The 22180-nt window shown below is 50.3% G+C and overlaps 1 protein-coding gene and 1 non-coding gene across 2 annotated transcripts in view; both read right to left on the bottom strand.

Moving 5' to 3' along the window:
• The window catches only part of EP400 (E1A binding protein p400), a 107511-nt gene that overhangs the window by 22007 nt on the left and 63324 nt on the right, over positions 1-22180 (bottom strand). The window contains 18 exon segments of the mRNA XM_070386356.1: positions 874-930; positions 1054-1190; positions 3475-3648; positions 3782-4023; positions 4145-4298; positions 4401-4445; positions 4712-4846; positions 5150-5233; positions 5444-5587; positions 8357-8500; positions 8650-8761; positions 10764-10960; positions 13058-13227; positions 13317-13519; positions 16697-16968; positions 17469-17563; positions 18801-18956; positions 20194-20358. Coding sequence (XP_070242457.1) covers positions 874-930; positions 1054-1190; positions 3475-3648; positions 3782-4023; positions 4145-4298; positions 4401-4445; positions 4712-4846; positions 5150-5233; positions 5444-5587; positions 8357-8500; positions 8650-8761; positions 10764-10960; positions 13058-13227; positions 13317-13519; positions 16697-16968; positions 17469-17563; positions 18801-18956; positions 20194-20358 — 2686 coding nt within the window.
• LOC138991518 (small nucleolar RNA SNORA49) lies at positions 11199-11329 on the bottom strand. The gene has a single exon (XR_011467498.1). It is a non-coding gene; the product is annotated as a small nucleolar RNA SNORA49 (small nucleolar RNA).

Genomic DNA, 22180 nt, shown 5'->3' with positions numbered 1-22180 from the left:
CCCCCCAAGGCTGCCCTGCAACCCATCCAGCTGCCCCCATATTCAAGTAAAGATGCAAAGACAATCTGTACCGTGAAGAGACACAGAGAGGGGCTGGGGTGTGAGCTCCCACAAGAAAAAGGTGACACGTGAGAGTGAGGCAAGGGGAGAGGCCAACATGCCGGGGGAGACCATCCCAGATGGAGCGACCCACAAGGCAGAGCCGTGAGGCAGGGACTGCCAGCCCACTCGAGGAGCAGCCCCAGAGGCCTGGGCCCTCGGTGCGGCTGGGAGGGCCGGGACTCTTAGCAGGGACGGGCCCGTGTCCAGCAGTATCTGCAAAACCTGCTTGGTTACAAGGAAAGCTTGAGCCCTAGTGGCAACTAGGTTCCATCTGAACACGTTCTTTCCTCCCCGAATTTTAAGAAGCCAAACACACAGAGAGTGGCAGGGATTTTACAGCCAACACCCAGATGCCAAGCAACTCAGACTGCACAGTTCTCTGTCACTGCTCTCTTGCACCAACCAGTCTCACTACCCATCTACCTAGTCATTTTTTTCTCCCTTTGCAAATTTTCAAAGCAAGAACACCAACCCCTAACAGCATATATTTTCAGGGCAGAGCCAACAAGACATCTGCCAGCGTAGAGACGCTGAAGGAGAAGCTGCTCTCCCTCCTGCAGCCCATCAGGCCGTCAGACTGCAGGCAGGACACCCCCTCATCAGGTGAATGGAGACACCGGCCAGCCGGGCACTCCCCACCTCAACCCCACCCCCAGCTGATGCCTGGACACACTGTCTGCACAGTAACTCACTGAACCTGTAGACTTTAAGAAAGCCCTAGAATGAGGTCATTTTCAAATGGTTAAAACTGTATCACAAACACAGGAATACCTTTCCGCCAATACAGAAGCATGCTTGGGGTTTTTCTGAAAGGGATTCATGCCAAGCCTGCAACACAGAAAGAGAAAAAATTACTGAACAAAGAACAACGCAAAGGAAGGGAAGGCTGACAGCGAGAACAAGCCCCCACTGACTCCGCACAGCCAGCACTGGGGGACCTGGGAAGCGTACAGCGGCTTGATGGGGGGGCTCCTTTTCCCGGCAGTCATCTTCATCAGGTCAAAGTGACTCGTGTACAGCTGGGTGTGTGTGGCATTCTCGTCCTGGGCGTACATCTGGCCTGTGCGCAGAGGACGGTTGTTCTTACTCTGAAACAGAACGGGGCAGCACAGCAGTCAGACACTTACCTGTGAACAGGGTCCCCAACTGGGAACCTAATGTGAAACCTTTGGGTTAAAAACCGAGCCCCTTCTTTCTGACCTTTTCTTGAGACCCAACACAGAACAGCAATGACACAGCGGCCGTCATCCACTGACCACACTCCCCAGCCTGTGCAAGGCCTCCTTGCCCATCCTTGGAGGAAGAAGGGGACTCCTCCAGCTGGGGAGACAGCGGTGAGGCCAAGTGGCTGGGTCACATGGCAAGCCACTGACAGCCAGGACACCTTGACTGTGATCCGCCCCTGGGCACCAGCTTGCCCTCCCAGGGGCCTCTGGCCCCCAGTGGACGTGAAGGCCTGGACTCTGGCATTATTTGTGCCTGGGACTCTCTCCTCCATGGGCCCTATGGTGAAACCAGGCACTTCCTTGCTCCTGTAGAACTTCAGGGTGGTCCCTTTCGGCCTGCAGGCCGCCCCACAGAGGCTGCGTGAGTCCCTCCTGTAGATGTAACACGTCTGACCACCCCTGCTTCAATGGGTGCAAGCAGGTCGTCGACGTAGGATGCCCTTATGGAGCAGCGCTCTAACGCAAAGCAGCAAATCCCCACATGCAGAAGTGAGACACCTTGGACACTGAGTGCCTGCCAGTCACTGGACTATGGTTCATTTCTAACCCCACTCTATACTCTGCTGCACAGGCACTTAACAAGCTTTCCAGTTTATTCAGAATACCACCTTCAAACCCTATAAACCTCTTTTGCCATTTTCTTTAGCTTCACACGTGAGCTTTAACAGAGCATCAAGTTTCAGCTTGATGATATACCATATCCAAGTTATGACAATTGTTAGAAATGCTTCCCAAACCTAATGGCCCTGACACTGGAAGCCCTGTTGATGAAAGCATCGCAAAATGGTGTTCTGAGGAAAGACTGCTTTTCTGGTGATTATTTTCAAATGAGGAAACAAACATGTCTTATCCAGAGACAACTGTTTTTAGAAAATTGAAAACTTGAGATTTGTTAAAGGGTGCTCATAGAAAAAAGTTAAGTAACGTTCATGAGCAAACTTCATCAAAGCTCAGGATGTCTACTGCTGCTACATCTGGCCCGGCCGGTCCCAGGCAGAGACGAGGTCATCTCTCCTGTTCTGTGACTGGACGTGAGGACCATCACCCCAAAGGCCACCAGCCACAGGCCCAACACTGTGCACAGAGGCTTTCTACATGGAGGCTGTGGACCCACTCCCAAAGGCAGAAAGGTAAGGACAGAGCTACCTAGATAGCATATTCAAAAGCAGAGACATTCCTTTGCCAACAAAGGTCCGTCTAGTTAAGGCTATGGTTTTTCCTGTGGTCCTGTATGGATGTGAGAGTTGGACGGTGAAGAAGGCTGAGTGCCGAAGAATTGATGCTTTTGAACTGTGGTGTTGGAAAAGACTCTTGAGAGTCCCTTGGACTGCAAGGAGATCCAACCAGTCCATTCTGAAGGAGATCAGCCCTGGGATTTCTTTGGAAGCAATGATGCTAAAGCTGAAACTCCGGTACTTTGGCCACCTCATGAGAAGAGTTGACTCATTGGAAAAGACTCTGACACTGGAAGGGATTGGGGGCAGGAGGAGAAGGGGACAACAGAGGATGAGATGGCTGGATGGCACCCCCAATTTGATGGACATGAGTTTGAGTGAACTCCAGGAGATGGTGATGGACAGGGAGGTCTGGCGTGCTGCGATTCATGGGGTCGCAAAGAGTCGGACACGACTGAGCAACTGAACTGAACTGAAGGACAAAGCAGATGGAGAAATAGCAAGAGACAAACGCAGTTCAAGGGGGATAAGAAAAGGTGCCACAGTGGAGACATCCTCAGCAGCCACACTAACCGTGGGGCTGGGCCTCGTGACAACATACCACGTCTGCAGTCAGTGTCCACGAAACCTGCAGCTAGGACCAAGGTGTCCAACACCCATCAGCCCCGTAGCAAGGCACTGAGGCGGCCACACGGACAGACCCTTCTTCACGTCAGCTGACAGCAGAGCATGGGCCCTTCCACTCACCAACCCGGGAAGCAGGAAGGCCTCGGATGGTGCTGAGGCCACCAGACAGCACACAGAACTTTCCAGAGGACACAGCAGTGCGGCCACTCCCTATGAGGTGGGATCTCAGCACCCAGACCGCTGCCAGCAGTTACTGTGACCGCGCCGCCCCCTCTCAGGGCCTTGTCCAGCCCTGCACACCCTCACCCGCCTCTGCCTAGCCCCCCAGCCCCCATGAGCCGCACCTTGCCCTCCTCCCTGGGGATGAGCACATTCTCGTAGCGGTTCCGGCACTGCTTGGAGGAGCGGTAGATGCGGCTGCAGGAGTTGACGACGTCGCTGACCAGGTCCCAGTTGGGCGTGTGGGCCGGGGACACAATTGTGAGGTTCAAAGGCAGCTCAAGCAGCTGCTTCACGGCCTGGAGGATCAGGTTCAGGACCCGCAGGTCAAGGGCCTGCCCGTTGGACACCTCCCCCCGCCCCCATCCCCCTCCACTCCCGTCCCAAGGATCCCAATGACAGGGCTGGCCAAGGTCGGGGCCTCAGACTCACCTGCAGCAGAGCCCAGTCCTCACTGATGAGCCACTCGGGGTTGTCAGGTCCGGACTCAGTGGTCGGTTTGGCAAAAGTTGGCAGAGGTTTGGCAAACTGTGTCTGCTGCTTCAGCAGAATGTTCTTCTTCTGCTCCTTGCCCTCCCGGCGGATCTTCAACATGCCGGGGGTCGTGCGGTCAAACAGTGACCGCGGGGGCACCACGGCCTCCCCGTGCCGCTGCTTCTTCTTCCTGCCTGCGGCTGCACGGAAAGCAGCTTCAGCCAGCGGGTCAGCGGGCCAAGGTGGGGAGCGGAAAAGCCACGGGGAAGGGTCACCGAGGCCACCGGCAGCCACAAGCCCTCTCCCTGCGCACAAGCCCACCTGAGGGGTCCGTCTTGTGTCGGCGGCGCTCCTTTCTCACGTACACGGGCGGCAGCTTGGACTCGGGGATGGGCGTGGTTTCATACATGAGACACATGACCGAATCGATGTAGATGTCGTTGTCGTCCTGGGGGGGTGTGGGTGGCGTCCAGAGCTGCGTGCAGGAGGGACAAGCCTGAGCTGGGTGGCCACAAGGGCAGCCGGCCTGGCACCGCGGGAGGCAGGGGTCTGGGGGCGTGGGGACATGGGCACTCACCGGCATGACCTCCGTCTGCCCGTCAGCGCCCTCACACACAAACTCCTGCGGGAAAAGGGGAGGCTTTTCAGGTCCATGCAGCCCTCGCTTTGAGCTGCGAGCAGTCAACCGTCTACCTTCACATCAGTTAATAAGCCTTCGAAATAAGCAGGCAGCACCACTACTGCCAAGACCTAAACTTCGCTTGCATCACAGCCGGCGTGACGGTGGGGAGAGCCAGCAGCAGGGAACAGAAACCTGCTAACCCGGGCTGGACCGAGACAGGCCAGCCCGCCGGCCCGGGCCGTGGACAGGAGACCTGGGGCCCGTACCGCGCTGTAGGCGTCCTCCCGGGTGTAGGTGAGGAGCTGCTCCTGCTCCTGCTCCAGCCGCGCCCTGGCCTCCTGCTCCCGCAGGCTCTGTGCATTCCGGGCCTCCCACTCACGCACAGCGGTCATCACGGCACCCTGCGGGGAGACCGGCCATTCCCATCGCTGCCCCGCACTGCCCCCTGGCCCCCCAGTCCTTGGGCCCCTTTTCCTCTTCCCAGTACATGACCCTCTAACCAAGCACCGAGCTGCTTCAAAACCAAGGAAAACAGCCTGGTGTAGGGTTTCTGAGGCTTTGCCCATCTGATCAGTTTACATACGGGTGGGGTTTGGTTTTAATGCCTTGAATTCTGGGCGAGTCACGCTTACTTCCAACCCAGTTTAACACTGAAGAATTTGAGATTCTCACATGTGAAGATGATCAAAAGTGCAATCTCTTACCTCACTACTTCTCTCCTTTTCTTGATCAATGGAAGTATGGAATAATTCCAGGTAATTCAAAGCATATTTTTCAATTGGTGTGAGCTGTTTCAAAATGCATTTTTTGAACAGAATTAATAGCAAGTTCATAAGGATTTAGTTCCTCATATAACCCCCCACCAGCACCTGAATCAAAATAGCGACTGGTCTTGGTCCAGAATGAACAAGAAATGCCCCACAGAAAGGTCACGTGCTTAGAATATTTAGGTATGAAGAAAAACTGAAGTAGAAACCCAGAAGAGAAAATGCCCAAACCTGCCCCATGAAGTCCGCTAACTCCTCCAGCTGCGAGGGCTCCTCGTCCCACCTGGAACCACTGGAGTCAGGCGACCCGGGCACGGCCTCCTCAGCCGGCTTCTGGGCATCCTCCTCCTCCAGGTACTCGATGCTCTTGAGGGCCTGCAGGATGTGCACGCTGCATGGGGTGACTTTAATATGCTTTGAACACTTTAAATAAGGGGTCTTGGAAAAGAGCCACGTACAGAGCTGACTACACCCCCACACTGCACACCAAGCCCCCCACCACAGCAATGAGTGTGCTCCTCGGACCCTCACACACCCTGGGGAAGAGCCTCAGGACACACGCCGAGACACACAGCAAGGCCCCCAGACTCTGAGAACCGAGCAGAATGGGGTGTCTCGTTCCATCTCATACCTGACACCCACCTTCCCGCCCCAGTCCCACCACAAGCGCACTTCATGTGACACAGGCCCTGGTCCATGGCATAAACAGAAACCAAACCCCCAGGAAGATGGTCCTTGGCACCGCCATTCACGAAATGCAAATTACTCTAGCAGATAACGCGTGCTCCTCTCTTGATAGCCGGAAGGTATACCTGTCAGGGGTCGGCAAACTCAAGACACACACGCTCACGTCGGGGGCGGTGGTAGGGGGGATCACGCAGCTTAGAGGATTCAGTTAAGAACTAGCACCTCTTTTCAGGGCAACTGGGCAAATCTTCAAAGTTTAAAAGGTAACCCAACCTCACACGATACCCGGAAATTATTTCCAGACAGACTGTCCATCTAAGCATGAGGGATAAAACACTGAAACATCTAGAAGAAAGTAAAGGAGAACCTCTCAGAACGCAAAAGCGTCAATCACTTGACAAAGACAGTGGCATTAGGACCAAGAATTTCTGCTCACAGAGTATTAAAAAAGGCAAACCACAGATTGGGAGAATATATTTTACATGTATCCCACAAAGGCCTTGCACTCAGAATGTAGGAAAAAACGCCAACAAGCCATTAAGAAAAAGAGACAACCCAGTCTAACAAAAAAAAAAAAAACAGAAAAAGATGCGAACAAGCATCTCACAGAAAAGTACCCACACTACCAATGAACACAAAGCTCACCAGCCAAGAGCAAGCTGCAGTTCAACCAGAGATGCGCCCACATGGCCCCACACCTGCACCTCTGAACCAGTCCCCAGCCCAGTGTCCACACAGAGCCAGATGACGGTCCTGAGCCACATGTTCTTGGGCAGCCTGTCTCCATCGCCGCTGACCCCCGGCCATGCCTGATTCCCTGCTGACACACCTGCTGTCCCTCCACCCGTAACACTCCTAGACACTGCTCGTCACACCATCTCCATGAGGTGATGGTCTGGCATCTCTCCTGTCACTAGAACAGAAGCTCCGGGGAGGACGAGAAGTCTTTTTCTCAACACTATACCCCTACTGTTTAGAACAGTGTTTGACACACAGTGTAAGACAACCCACCAGAACATTTCAGAGAATCTGTATGTTGAAAGAACCCCAAGCCAACGTCTCTAAGTCACACTAAGAAGCAACAGCGAGGGTGTGTGACACACTCACATTCCTCAAACACTCATGCCTTTAGACCTCACACATTTGTCTTCCACAATATCCAGTAAGATTTTTACCAATGGTTAATGATTACCTCCAGGAGAAGTAATCTACTGTTTCCCCACTATCATTTCTGTTACGAGGTTTATGTTAACGATGTTTTGGGTTTGCGGGGGGCGGCGGGGGGGGAGGTTCTAAAGTTGAGAGTTGTTTTGTTTTTCATTTACTGTTTAAATTTTGGGTGCACTAGGTCTTCAGCATGGAACTGGGGCTCCAGACTGTGCAGGCTCAGTAGTTGTGTCACAAGGGCTTAGCTGTCCAAGGCTTACGAGATTTTAGTTCCCCGATCAGGGACTGAACCCAGGTGCCCTGAATTGGAAAGTGAATTCCTAACCACTGGATGACCAGGGAAGTCCCCGTCATGCTATTTGAGATTTTCTTAAAAGCCTAAGGCACCTATCACCTATTTTAAAAAACAATGGGGTAAATCGATCTGTTCCTCCTGATACAGAAACAGCTGTAAGTATTTCTATGCACCTGACATTACCCACAGACAACTCCTATAAGAAAATGTGAGAAATAGTGGACAGTGGTTGTCTCTGAGAGGGAAGTGAGGGCCTGATGCAGGAGACTTACTTTTCATCATAACTTTTTGAAGATTTTACCACATGCATTTATTACTACTCAATAATCAAACAATTAAGTTTCAAAAATAGAAGAGGAGGCATCCTGTAGCCAAACGCTTCTCCAAGAGGCAGGACAGGAGCAGAGCCTCAGGGAGGAGAGCGAGGTGGTCCTGACAGGTGGGTGTGCAGGTGGGTGTGTGACATGTCTGCACAACGGCTTGTGAGACAAGTGTGCAACCTGCAAGCGTCTGGGCCAAAAGCGCAGAAGGCAGGACTTCACTCACTCTCATAAACCTGAGGCACATCATCTCGGCACGTAACCCACAAAGACGGCCGAGTGAAACAGCTGCTGTTCTCTGGGGTCCTGTCCTCAGAGTGGGACGTGGGGCTCACGCCAGTGCTGCCTTCAGCCCAGCAGCACTGCGACAGGGGAGCACTAAGACGGCAGCCGGCAAGAGCCAAGGCGTTGGAGCAGAAGGTCACACACAACAGTGCGGGGTGGCCCGAGAAGCGTGGGTGTGAACGGTGCCAGCGGGTGGCGGTGGCAGTGGGGCATACCGCTCTCTCCCGCTCCCTTCACCTCTTTTTACAGCTAAAATCCCCAACAATGAAAGCACGGGTGGAGAAAGCTGACAGATCAGGCCCAAGGCCTGGGAGAGGGAGCAGTGGTGCTGCAGCGGCAGACCCAAAGCTCCAGATCCAATGATGCCAAGCAGGCACCAGCCATGCTCACCTCTATGAAAGGTCTTGCAATTTTGGGTGCGATGGTTTCTGTAACAGAAGGTTCCTGAGAAAGGACGACAAACTCCTCGGCCTTCACTGGGAAGCCAGTATCATCCATGGGTGGATAAACCTCAAACAGCTCCTGGATCGTCCGCTGAAACAAAAATGCATATCACTGAGCCCGTGACCTCTGTTCCCAGAAAACCAGCAGCCACCAACCCCTCAACAGCACTAAACCCACCCATTCTGGTCACTGTGTGGCACCCCCTCCCCCGCCCCAGGCCTCCTCACGGATGACAGTACCTGCGTGAGGAACGCCATGGAGTAGTCGTTTCCCTGAGCAGCCACTTCTCGGATCAGATCTTTGGTGCCATTTTTCAACAACTTCTCTTCAATGGAATTGCCACTCACGAGCCTGCAAACCAAACACGTACACACATGCCACAGCTAAGTCCCTGGGAGCCCGAGGGCAGCCTGAGTGCCATGGCGCCCGGACTACCCAGCAGAACAGCACCCACGTGGAGTGGCATGTTGGCAGCGCTCTGAGCTTTTCCTTCCTTTGTGTGGTGGCCAGAGGGGACTGGAGGCCTGAGGGGTCGACTAGCTGCTACCCCACATGAGGTTAGCCACACCACCACCTCCCATGCAGCAGGAGGGCTGGCCCCAGAGGCCCCCGCCACCCATGCTGGCTGGCCATGTCCCCTCGCTGGCCTCTACCTGGAAAGAGCCCCCAGGACACCGGACCCCTTGAGCCCTGTCTCCCTCAGTGCTAAGGACGGTGGGCAGGTGCCCCCAAGTCACTGTGCGCCTCCCAAAGGAACCCGAGTCTAGAGGCTGCAGCCCTAGGACCAGTGTCCCCTGGCTGCTGCTTCATGCCACCTGAAAAGCTGCAGTAACCACTCCCTACTTCCATGATCAGGGCTTTCATTAAAATGATGTTAAACTTCACTATCACTTGGGGGAAACTTTACAGTTTTGTGAACCAGGCCTTCTTGTCCCAGAACAGAGCATGTCCTGAGTTCAGGACATCGCTCAGGTTACATCCTTTCCCAACTTTACCCTCCACTCCTGCACATCCTTCACCTTTACTGCCAAGGTCGTTCCTGAGTGTCTACAGACTGTGGCTACTGAGAATAAAATGTTTTCCCCATTACTAGCTAGTAACTGCTAAAGGGCCAACAGTAAGCAATTACACAATGAAACGTTATTCAATCACAAAAACAATACACCAAATTTATATATATTTGCATGGAAACAGGCTCTAAATATATTGTTAAGACAAAACAGCATTACATGGTAAGACTGCTGGCACGACCCATTTAAAAAAATCAGGGAGGGCTTCCCTGGTGGCTCTGTGGTAAAGAATCTGCCTACCAAAGCAGAAGACATGAGTTTGATCCCTGATCCAGGAAGATCCCACACGCTACAGAGCAACTAAGCCTGTGCACCACCATTACTGAGCCTGTGCTCCAGAGCTCCGAGAGCTGCAACTACTGCAGGCCGAGCACCTTAGGGCCCGTGCTCTGCAACAAGAGAAGCCGCGGCAGTGAAAAGTCTGTGCACTGCAACCAGAGAGCAGCCCCTGCTCACCTCAACTAGAGAAAAGCCTGCACAGCAACAAGACCCAGTGCGGGCAAAAACAAGTAAAATTATTAACAACAAATTTATATTAAAAAATTGGGGATATGTCTGGAAAGACACTAAAATGCTACTAATAGCCTATTGGGCAGGCTATCTGCCTTCTCCATGTGCTGTCATTTTTATTTATTTCTTTTCAATGAACAAGTAACACATTTACAACGACAAAAAAATTAAGCTATTTAAACACAGTGTGTGGATGACTACCTCTTGAAAATGGTAAAGGTTATGCATGTGGGGCTGGGGTTGCAGCCCTGGGCCAGCCGCCAGGGACCACGCACTCTGCAACAACCCCTCCCAGAGGCAGCAGGAGCACAGAGGAAGGGGAGTGTCACATGCCTGCACACTTGGGCACCAGATGGGCAGACAGAGGGCTGACACACAGGCAGAGCCTCCTCTGCCTTTCTCAGCTGTGTGTGGATGACCACTTATAAGATTTAAATTCTTTCAGTAGCTTGTTTACAAGTTGCCACAGCTAAGTTATAAAAATCATTTACATTTGACAATACCTGAAACAACCTAAAACCTGAGACACCCTCTTAAGGGTCAGAGACTCTAGAAGAAATATAATAGGTACATGTTAGAAGGACAACATTTGTGTCTCAGTAGCAAACCCAGTCACCACTGCAAACAACTAGGTCCCAAGCAAGGCTGAGTGTAAAGAAAGCACAGACGGGATAGCAGGAACGTGAGCCCACATGAAGGAAAGGAAACGCAAAGCAGAAGCTTCTGCAGTGCACTGCAGCCACCCCTGGCTGCCCCGCTGGCAGCCACCTCACCTGTATATGTGCACGTCCTTGCGCCGCCCTATCCGGTCACACCACTCCTGGGCCTTGGCGTCCATCACGGGGTTGAGGTCGTGATCATAGAAGACCACCGCATCCGCCTCCACCAGGCTTACACCTGTGGCACGGCTGTGTGTGGAGAGGAGGGCGCAGAAGATGCGCCGGTCTCGGTTGAAACTCCTCATCAGTTCCTGGGGTGAGATAAGCTCCCAAGTTAGCACTCCTGACCATGACGGGAAACCTCCAACACGTTCAGATACTAATCAGTTAGAAACGGGTGTGTGTTTCCTTTGACGCATGGTTCATGTTCCAATTACATCAGAGTTTAGCATTTTATCCTGATTCTTTCAGGCATGTGCTCTATTCTTCGATTATTGATCGCTAACATCTCTACTGGTTTGAAGGTTGCCAGCCAGCCCCCCGCCCTGAACTGTCAGCTCCACGTGTAGGCCCCAGAGAACAGCAGAGTCTCCCTGGGGAGGGATGCGTGCTTGTTCATGTACCCTCCGGCAATGCCAGGAGCCTTACAGCAAAAAGCCCCTGGAGTAAGGCCGAGGGAGCTGCAGCCAGCCAGGGGCAGGGCCCTCCACTACCCTCAGGGCCGCCAGCTGAAATGGCTTCCTTCCCACGACGTCTCTCCTACAATGATTTCAGCGCCCAAGCAGACCTTAGCAGACCAGCCCTCAGCAGACCAGTCCTCTTCCTTCAAGAAATTCTCTATCTACAGTAAGTCGCCTACATATGAACCTTCAAATTGCTAGCTTTCAAAGATGCAAAGGTGAATTCACACGTTCAACCATGTAAGTTAGTTCATATGTCTGGTGTACACTGTCACGTGAGTGCATCCTCTGCAAGTGGCTGTGATTCTGTGCACCTCCCTGTACAGCACTGCACAGAGCACAGTGGTGCATCATCTTTATTTCAAGCCCAGAGTGTCCAAACCAGTGTAAAAGCAGCAGCGATGCAGCTGGTTGTGTTAGCTGGGGACCTAGGCTAACTTTGGTGGACTTACAAACAAACTGGACTTATGAATATGCTCTCAGAACAGAACTCATTTGTATGTAGGGGACTTACTGTACTGTGTTACATTACTCTTGAGGGAATTTACTGCTTAAGACTGTGGTTTATTTCCTTCCAGGCCTTCTCAGCGTAGGGAGGCCTGGGTGTACTGGATGATGTGAAGTGGGTAATGCGATGCAGAGCCCAGCAGCTTGTCTGCACTCGGGAACACTTCACCATGATACCAAGACCCGTTATGAAACACTGCCGAGTACGACTTCCTAGTTCACCCTGTGGGACACGTAGGACGGCGCCAAGCCCTGTGGCCCACAGGCCACTGTGGCCCATGCTTCTACTCCTGGACGTGGACTTTGCTCCCAACTGGGGGTTATTACAAACACTTTCACAGACAATTGAATAGATACATCTTTAAGAAGCGTGGTGCTGCTAAAGGAGTTCTAGATACAGAATAAGGGCTTCCCTGACAGCTCAGTTGGTAAAGAATCTGCCTGCAATGCAGGAGACCCTGGTTCGATTCCCAAGTCGGGAAGATCCACTGGAGAAGGGATAGGCTACCCACTCCAGTATTCTTGGGCTTCCCTTGTGGCTCAGCTGGTGAAGAATCTGCCCGCAACGCGGGAGACCTGGGTTCAATCCCTGGGTTGGGAAGATCTCTTGGAGAAGGGAAGGGCTATCCACTCCAGTATTCTGGTCTGGAGAATTCCATAGAGTACGTCCATGGGGTTGCAAAGAGTCGGACACGACTGAGTGACTTTCACTTCACTTCAGATACAGAATTCCCAGGCCAAGCATATATTCATTTTTAAGGTTTACAACCCATCCTGTCAATTTGCTTTCTAGAAAGGTGTCCTAATTTGCACCTCCACCAGAAGCCTGATGGAATCAAGTTACCCTCAGCTAACCTGGCCAAGTAAAAACTGGCATGTTATTTGAACATGCATTTTTAGAGTGTAAGTCAGTCAGGAGGGCTTTGCTGTTTTCATGTGGCTACTTCCTGAAGGACAACCACCTCGTTCCTATAAGGACCACAAATCACCAATTTTAATTCTAAGACATCTAGCCAACTGGATTTCCCAAGTTACAGGATTTATGAAAAAATGTCAAAGGGTGCAGCTAAAGTCCAGAGACACTAAGAGGTTCTTCCCTTTGCTGAGACAGCACGACAACACTGAGGCCGCATGGCTCCGAGAAACCAGCTTAGAAACTGGCAACCAAAGTTAACCCGACCAAATCATAAACGGGAACAAAAGAATCGATTTCCTTCCTACCTGCCGTTGTTCACTGTTGGCGTTTTCATCAATTCTTATGTAGGTGAGATAATGGAAATTCAAGAACATTTCTAAGATGTCCAACATGAGAACCATCTGTGATAAGATCAGCACTCGGCGTCCTTCAGACTTCAGCTTCTGAAGTAAGATGGCTAAGGCCTCCAGCTTTCCTGTCAAACGAGTGACACCGAGAGCATCTCATAATCCAAAGCGAGAAAGCCCGACACAGGGAGCGGAGTAGACGGGACGCCTCTGGTACCTGAGTCAAACTGGACCAGCCTCAGCTCGGGGAACCGGAGCGAGTGCAGAGCTGTCATCCGCTGCAGCTGCTGTGCGTAGGGCGCTGTGTGCTCCCGCAGGCAGTGCCGGAAGAGCCGCATCCTGTGGCTGTAGAGGGAGGGTGGCCTCGCCACCCACAAGTGCGGGGGCGCGGCTACCACAGGCGGGATCACGCACACCACCCTGAGAAGCAGAAAGCATGCATGTCACAGCTGACACCCACGGCACCTCCACCAGGCAGTCCCTCTGGCTCAAGCAGCAAAGGCTCGAGAAGGCAGAGGGCAGAACCATCTGGCAGTGGAGAGTCACGAGAGGAGTCAGGGTGCCTAACTCCAGTCCCCCTGGGGGCGACATGGCTGCTGGAACACACCATCACAGCAGCCACAGGAGCGGGTGCTGGCCAGTGAGGACTGCCCAGATCAAAATAAGCAGTGCAGAGTACTGCCCCCTACCCCCTGGGAGCACAGGGATGTGTGCGGAGGCGGGACATAGGCACTCTGTCTCCTGGATGGTCTGGGGAGGGTGTGAGCCCTGAAGCTGCTACAGCCACAGCGTCCCCAGCCAGGGTTGGGAGCCAGGCTTGGGAGGAGGAGGCCCTGCCAAGGGCAGCAAGACGACGACTCAGAGGACCCGGACTGTCAACTGGACACCCACCTCCCAACCTGCAGATACCACCTGCTCCAGGAACTCTAACCCTCTCCCTTGCTGCATGCAAACTGAAAACCATTTCTGATCAAAATTCTAATCAATGAAACCAAAGAAGCACTAAATAAATGGAGATATTCCATAACTATGGATAGGAAGATCCAGTATAGTCAAGACGTCATCAGTTCTTCCCACTTGATCAAGACATTCAATTCAATCCCAGTCAGCTATTCTGTAGATAGTGATAAATTCAATCTAAAGTTTACATGGAGAAGCAACAGACCAGAACAGGCAACACAATACTGAACAAGAAAAAGTCAAATGACTGGCACTACCTGACTTCAAGATTTACTACAGTAATCAACAGCATGATACCGTCAAACAACAAAGATATCAATGGAACAGGAATGATCACCAGATTTTCTCCACAAATAAACTACAAGGAAAAAAAGAGGGGGAAACAGAACCTATGTATTAAAAGATACATAAAAGATATAAGTTGATTGTTATGTATGTACCTCATTGTGACTCCGGCTTGAAATATTAAAAAAAACCATGAAATAATCAGAAATGTGAATACGGAACAGACATTTGATGATATTATATCTGCTCTGTGAAAGAAAGTCAGAAGAATGAAAAGACAAACAACAGACTTGAAGAAGATATTTGCAAAAGATACATCTGCTAAAGAACTGTTATCCAAACATACAAAGAACTCTTAAAATGCAACAATAAGAAAAATGGGGGAAGCGATAGCTACGGAGTTTGGGATCGACATGTACACACTGAGGTATTTAAAATGGATAGTCAATACAGTCCTACTGTAATAATAAAAATTTTTAAATCTTTAAAAATGGACCAAAGACCTAAAGAGACACGTTACCAAAAACATATAAATGTCAAATAAGCATATGAAAAGATGCTCAACATAATATGTCATGATGGAAATGCAAATTAAAACAAGATACCACTACACATCTATTAAAATGGCCGAAATCCAGATCACTGACAACACTAATTGCTGGCAAGGATGTGGGGCAACAGGAACTCTCATTCATTGCTGGTGGGAATGCAAAATAGTACAGTCACTTTGGAAGACAGTTTGGCAATTTCTAACAAAACTAGTCTCTTACCATAAGATCTAGTAATCACATCCCTTGGTATTTACCCAAAGGAATTAAAAACTATGTCTACACAAAACATAGATAAAAACTATGTCTACACAAAAACATAGATGTTTGCAGCAACTTTATTCATAACTGCCAAAACTCCACAGCATCCATGTTGTCTTTCAGAAGGCAAACGTTTTTTATTTTTTTCAGTTGCACCAGGTGGCTTGCAGGATCTTTCTTCCCTAACCAGGGATTGAACCTGTGGCCCCAGCATAGGAAGTGCAGGCCACCAAGAAGTCCCAGTACGTGAATGTTTTTAAACAAACTGGTGATTCCAAGTCTTCTCAGGTGCCACGAGTGGTAAAGAACCCGCTTGCCAATGCAGAAGATGTAAGAGATGCGGGTTTGATCCCTGGATTAGGAAGATCTCCTGGAGAAGGGCATGGCAACCCATTCCAGTATTCTTGCTTGGAGAATCCCATGAACAGAGGAGCCTGGCGGGCTACAGTCCACAGGGTCACAGAGAGTCGGACATGACTGAAGTGACTTAGCACACACGGAGGGGGTGCTTCCAGACAGTGGAACATAATTCAGTGTTAAACAGAAATGAGTTATCAAGCCCTGATGAGATATGGAAGAACTTTAAGTGCACATTCCTAAATGAGAGAAGCCATCTGAAAAGGTTGCCTACTGTATGACTCCAACTATAAGACATTCCAGAAAAGCAAAACTATGGAGACAGTAAAAAGATCAGTGATTGCCAGGTTTTGGTGGGGAGAGAGGGATAAATAGGAAGGAATCAACCCAAAGGAATCACCCACAGGTTTCCTAGAGGGTGGAGAGACCATCTGATGCCAAAGCTGAAGACCCCAAAATCGATTCTGAACAGATTTCAGAGGACAACTTGGGGAGAGAAGTGAGATGAATGTCCACAAAAAAACCACAAAAGTTGGTGGGATGCAACACAGCGTTTATTTTTTTGGGCTCCAAAATCACTATGGACAGTGACTGTAGCCATGAAATTAAAAGACGCTTACTCCTTGGAAGAAAAGCTATGACCAACCTAGACAGCATATTAAAAAGCAGAGACATCACTTTGCCAACAAGTCTGTCTAGTCAAAGCTATGGTTTTTCCAGTAGTCATGTATGGATATGAGAGTTGGACCATAAAGAAAGCTGGGTGCCAAAGAATTGATGTTTTTGAACTGTGGTGTTGGAAAAGACTCTTGAGAGTCCCTTGGATGGCAAGGAGGTCAAACCAGTCAATTCTAAAGGAAATCAACCCTGAATGTTCATTGGAAAGACTGATGCTGAAGCTACACTACTTTGGCCACCTGGTGCAAAAAGCCAACTCAATGGAAAAGATCCTGATGCTGGGAAAGATTGAGGGCAGGAGGAGAAGGGGGCGACAGAGGATGAGAAGGTTGGATGACATCACTGACTCAATGGATATGAGTTTGAACAAACTCTGGGAGACAGTGAAGGACAGAGGAGCCTGGCCTGCTGCAGTCCATGGGGTTCCAAAGAGCTGGACATGACTTAGCGAGTGAACACCACCACCAACAGTAAGTGAGTAAAGAATGCTTACAATACTCTACCTTACCTGTCGATGACATCCTGGAGGGATTCTTGACGTTGAGTCAGCGTCAAAATCAGGTCCCTGTGACTTTTCGAGGGCGATGTGTGCCTGCTTGCAGGCCCAGCCCCCTTCCCGTGACCACGGTCAGAAGCCCGGAACCAAGGCACCTGCTCTCTGCCAGGCAAGGAACAAATCCCCAACAAGTCTCTGCCGTAGATGGGGGAGCGGGAGCAGCGCCGTTCGTTGACGAAGTAAATCTGGTCCAGCCGCTCTTTCAGAAGTCTGCTCTTCTCCTCCTTCAACAAAAACAGGGATGAAAATGGCTACTGAGAAATAGCATGGCCGGTCTTACTGAGCCCTATGAGGCCCCCACGTATGGCAACTGGCCATAGAGCGCGCGTAAGACTCACGGGGCCAGGCTACACGGAAAACAGTGACAGAAAAAAACAGTGACAGAAAAGCAAGCAGAGAAAACAGCGCCATTTTCATTGCCAACATGAGTAGTATTTCTTCAGACACTGTGAGCATTTCTAATGTCTGAAAGACTAGTAGAAGCATACAAAAAATGGGAAAGGTAATTTTTATAATGCTAAAGCCTAGTTGATTAGAAAAAGTGTTTTTAATTCTCTAATTCAAGGGCACACCATGTTTTTGATGGCAAGTAAACAGATAAACACCTCACAGAGGCGGGGATATATTAATATCACAACCCTCCCCCATGACAAGCAGCTTCTGAGAAGGACTTCCGTGTGTGCAGGGATGCCACGATGTTGCGCTGGGATCTGTTGCACCATACCTGGGTGGGGCCAGCTACAGGAGAAGCTGGTTTGGAGGCCGCTCCGGGTTCTCCTGCGGCCAGGGGACTGACTGCCACTCGACCAGGCACACCCACTACAAATGCAAAAACGAAGGGCTGGCACACAAAACTACTGGCATGCCCTCTAGAGGCCCTCCTTCACTGGCATGCTTCCTGGAGCATCCTTGGCTTTCACAAGCACATTTCTAGAATATGTCAACTCAAGTCTAAATCATTCAGAACCAACAGTGAGGCATTCCTGCTCTCTGGCCATGATCTGAAGTGAACGTCAGGGTCTGACTCTTTGCCAAGAGCCCTATGTGCACCTCAAACCTCCCCACCATCCTTCTGAGCAGCAGCCACATGGGCCCTACGCTCTGCTGTCCTTGACATCTCGGCAGCATCAACCCTGTGTGCCCTGTACAGAGGGATGCCAGGGCCCAGGACAGTCTGCTCCCATCAGCCAAGCCATGTAGCCCGTCTTGACAGACACTTCTCCACAAGGACTGTGAAGGGGGTAGCTGAGGTCAGTCGTCAGTTCTCAGTGAAGGATCCACTTGCAGGGAGCAAGGGAAAGGGTTAAGATGACTAGAACCCAGTGGCTGGACTGGTGTCAGGTTGGGAGTCTGGGGCCTCACAGAACAGGACTGAGCACCCTCTAGGGAGAGAAAACCTGAAGTATGAAGCCAACCAAATACAAGTAGAACTGTAGGTTGTCCAGCTGGACACAGAGCAGTGACCAGGACCCTCCAGTACCCACACCACCAACAGAGCCCCTGACAGAGATGGAGTGTAGTGACCAGGGGTTCCAGTTAGGAGAGGTCCTTGCCACCTCCACACATCAACCTGAAGAAGTGCCCATGTGCAACAGGTGTGCTCTCCAGCAAGCACCGCGGGAGGGTGGGTATGTCTGAAGCAAGGGACCCTGGTAGGAAGCAGGCAGTGGGGGTGCTGGAAGGAGGACCAGCCAGCTGGCAGGAACAACCCTATTCTGTTACCTGACCGAGGGAAATTCTAGCACGTTCCCTAAATGTATTTGTAACATGAACAAGCAAAATTTCTCATGATTCCAAGTCTCTTGTTAGAGCAAAATCAAAACAAAAAGTCTTAAGGTGAGTGACGGCCGGTTGTATTCAACCAGGACCTTTGGGAACAAAAGAGAAAAGAGACGTAGCAGACACGGGCCGCCTGCGGAAATCAGAGGCAGCCACAAACAGGACTGTCGGGTTCTGGGGCCTTACAGAACCCATCAACATCCTCCACCTGCCTCAGAAGCAAAAAGAGTTGGTAAGTGGTTTCAAAGCCAAGTATCCCCCAAGCTCTCCACTCTACCTGGCGGGGTCACAGGCGTGGGGCTTGGGCCACTGGCTGGAGGCTTGCTTCCCAGGGCATTCAGGGCACCCGCCTGAGACACGGTCTGCATCACCACAGGGCCAGGAGGGCGCAGGTAGGACTGCCCAGGCGCCGACACAATCTGGAGCACACTGCCTGCAAGCAAAGGGCACGGGTCAGTCATGAGGTGCCTGTGCCTTCCATCCCCCAGCCACACCCACTTCCAAAGGCACAGAATGAGGTGAGAAACCAAAAATCCAGAATCAAATTTACTCCAGTGAGGCAACACAAAGTTCAGTTTGCTGGAGAAAGATGGAACTACTTCATTCTCAATGAATGAAAACTCTGAGGATCAAAGACACTTGGCTTAATGTCAAGAAAAACTTCTGCAACTCCTTGCAATGCCAGATTTCAGGCAGTGAGGCAGGTTCCCACTCACTGTCTGCTCCAAGCCTGAGCCATCATGCGGGGGTGGGGGTGGGGGGTTCCTGCCCCCAAATCACACACTGGGTGCGTGCCAGCTGGTCAAGCTGGATGAAGAAATATCAAAAATCTCTGTGGCTCTATAACCACTGTTTAAAAAAACCTGCCATTTCCAGCCTCTGTGTGATTTAGTCCTGAAGTCCTCTACTCTGGAATTATACTCTACAAAAACTAAAGTGCACCTGAAATTCTTAAGAGATGGCCTCGCCTTTCTGGTCAAAAAACTGGAGAAATATGGAGTAAATCAAATGAAACCTTTTTTTTTTTTTTGCTGCAGGCTTCCTGGGGGCCTCCACTCTGCTAACATGTGACCCTGGTGTCCACATGGAACACCCCAGACTGGGTTGACAACTGAACTGTCCACCCCGACAGGAGTCATAAACGCATGTCTGGGAGGCTGCTAGGAGAGGTGGCCGGACCCCACCTCTGGGAGCTCCGGCCAAGTCACTGAGGATGAAATTTAACATCCCACTCAAACTGTATCCCCTTGTTTCCTCCAAGAAGCAGTTACTGCAGGAACACACCGCTCTCAGCCAGAGGCAGTCTGGAAGTTTTAAAGTCTGTACATAAAAGAAAATAATTTCTCCTATGTAAATTGCTAGTCTTTTAGAGTTTTGAGGGCAATTTACCTCACACTAAAATCTGAAAGGAGCAATTATTTCTGTTTTGATTTTTAGAATAGGAAACCGTATTCAAAAAATTTTTAAATACTATCCTCTATATAATATGGGCCAAGGGCCAGGCCACTGGGTGATTTACGAGTCACCTCCCTCATTTAGAACACCTACAAGGTGAGCCTCATTTAGGCCATTGCCAGGTGAAGCACCTGCGCTAAAGGGGCCGGAATCACAGCCACAGCGGGCACCCCAGTCAAGCCCCTGTTGGGTCACCACCCATCAGAGAGCCTTACCTTGGAGCTGTAGGGGCTGGCCGGCCGTGAGCTGCCGGAGCTGGCTGTGCGACAAGGTGAACTTGTTGCCTTGGAACTGCAGTGTCACGGGGGTCTCTGGCTGGGCGACGCGGCTCGGCGGGCCTGCGAGGGAAGCCAGTTGGGCTATTTTGACCACCTCCCCACCTGCAGAGATGCAGACGAAATGGGAATGAACATTCTTTGGAAGGGTTGGCGACTGCTATACTGACAATCACTTGTCACAGAGAATGACCGTCTGTAGCAAACTAAAGTGTCACAGGAACGTTCATTAGGTATTGCTTTCTAACACTTTCAGAAGATATTTTAATAGAAAAGAAAAAACAATTAGAATTAACACCAGGTTTTAATGGTCAACTTACTTAATCCTAACTGGTAGAAATTTTAGAATATCAGATATTAATAATTAACCAAACCATTAAGGAACATTTTACTTTTCTTTCCAAACAAGAAAAAGTAGCAAACATCAAAAGTTAACAGAAATATACTGGCCATACACTTTGAAACTCTCATATCAACCTCTTCATTTCAGAATACTTTTAAAATGTGAGAAAGTACATATCCAATTTAGCTCACAGAGACAAATGAGATTTTATCACTACAAATATAAAACACAGAACTAGCTTCAATTATACCCATAACCTTTTCAAAATTTGGCAATGTATTTAAGTACATAAATACATCACACTTTACGATACAATATTCACAGTAATTTGAACTAGATCGTAGAATTTGGTCTATAATTCTAACTGAAAAAATGCAAAATTTAACAGTGCTTAAATTCTTTCAAACAGAACTCAGATGAGATCATATGTACCTAACTCAAAAAGATACTACATTCAAGCTGGAATTGAGCAACAGCTTCAAAGGTTTCTTTAAACCCAATGGTTGATATTCGAGTCTAAATGTTCCTCCCATGAAATTCATGCCAGAATTATTAGTGATACTATAAAGAGAATAGTTAGCCAAAGACTAGAAAAACGCCGAAGGATATGTTGCCCACAGAAACCGTAAACAAGGGAGGGGAAACGGAAAAGGAGACGCAAAGATTTGTGCACAGAAACATGACTCTTCCATGAGCTCCCCTCAGTCCAAAAGTGGAGGCGCCAGAGTGAAAGGTGGCCTGGCCCCTCACACTCCCCTAAGCACGGCTCCTGCAATACACCCCTCAGGACTACTACCTCAGGCCAAAAACACCCACAAAACACATGTAAGGGCTCTCCTGCCCTGGGCAATGAACCAGGATAAGTGCTCTTCATCTGCTGGCATGAAAGAGGGGCGTGACACAAGAGAAAACTAACGTAACTCAGGGTCTCCTCATGACCCTACTTCCCTCTCCTGTCTTTCCAGAGAAGCCTCAACATAACTTGTTGTGCCAACAAATAAAGTGCTCCAGGTGGTATCTGAGAAATGGTGTAGCCCAGATAGTTCTGTCAGTACACTTCTGACTGCAGCATGGACAGAGGGAGTAGGCTAATCACACTGGCCACAATAAAAAGTTCTATTTAAAAATGTCAGTGACCTACTGCAAAACGTCTCACTTAAGTAATAACTCACTGCAGCTTCAAATCTGGGGATAAACCCAGAGACTAGCAGGAAGTGGGACTGCAGTTCACAGGCTTTCCTTCCCCTGCCCTTTGCTCTCCGAGGGGCCCTGGAGGCTGACAGGACGAGCCCAAGGCTTGCTAAGGAGAAGTGCCAGCCTCAGCCACCAAGGCGGAGCACAAGCCCAGGAGGGAAGCAGAGCTGATGGACGGGGCCACGAGAAAGGACAGAGAGAGGACAAGACCCTGGACCTTGGCCCTGAGTGGGGCCTCCCTCTGTAGGCCAAGGGCTAGAAAGGACAGTGTGGCGAAAGGCAGCACCGGACACAGGGTCAGGGAGACGAAGGGAGTGGACAGCAAGGCTCTTCACACGCCGCTGATCTGAATACAACGTCCTTGTGCAAAGAGGTGGCAGACCAGGGAGA

The sequence above is a fragment of the Bos mutus genome, chromosome 17 (assembly GCF_027580195.1).
Source record: "Bos mutus isolate GX-2022 chromosome 17, NWIPB_WYAK_1.1, whole genome shotgun sequence".
NCBI classification, from domain to species: domain Eukaryota; kingdom Metazoa; phylum Chordata; class Mammalia; order Artiodactyla; family Bovidae; genus Bos; species Bos mutus.
The sequence above is the reverse complement of the archived record's forward strand: the minus strand, read 5'-3'. Positions and strand labels throughout refer to the sequence as shown.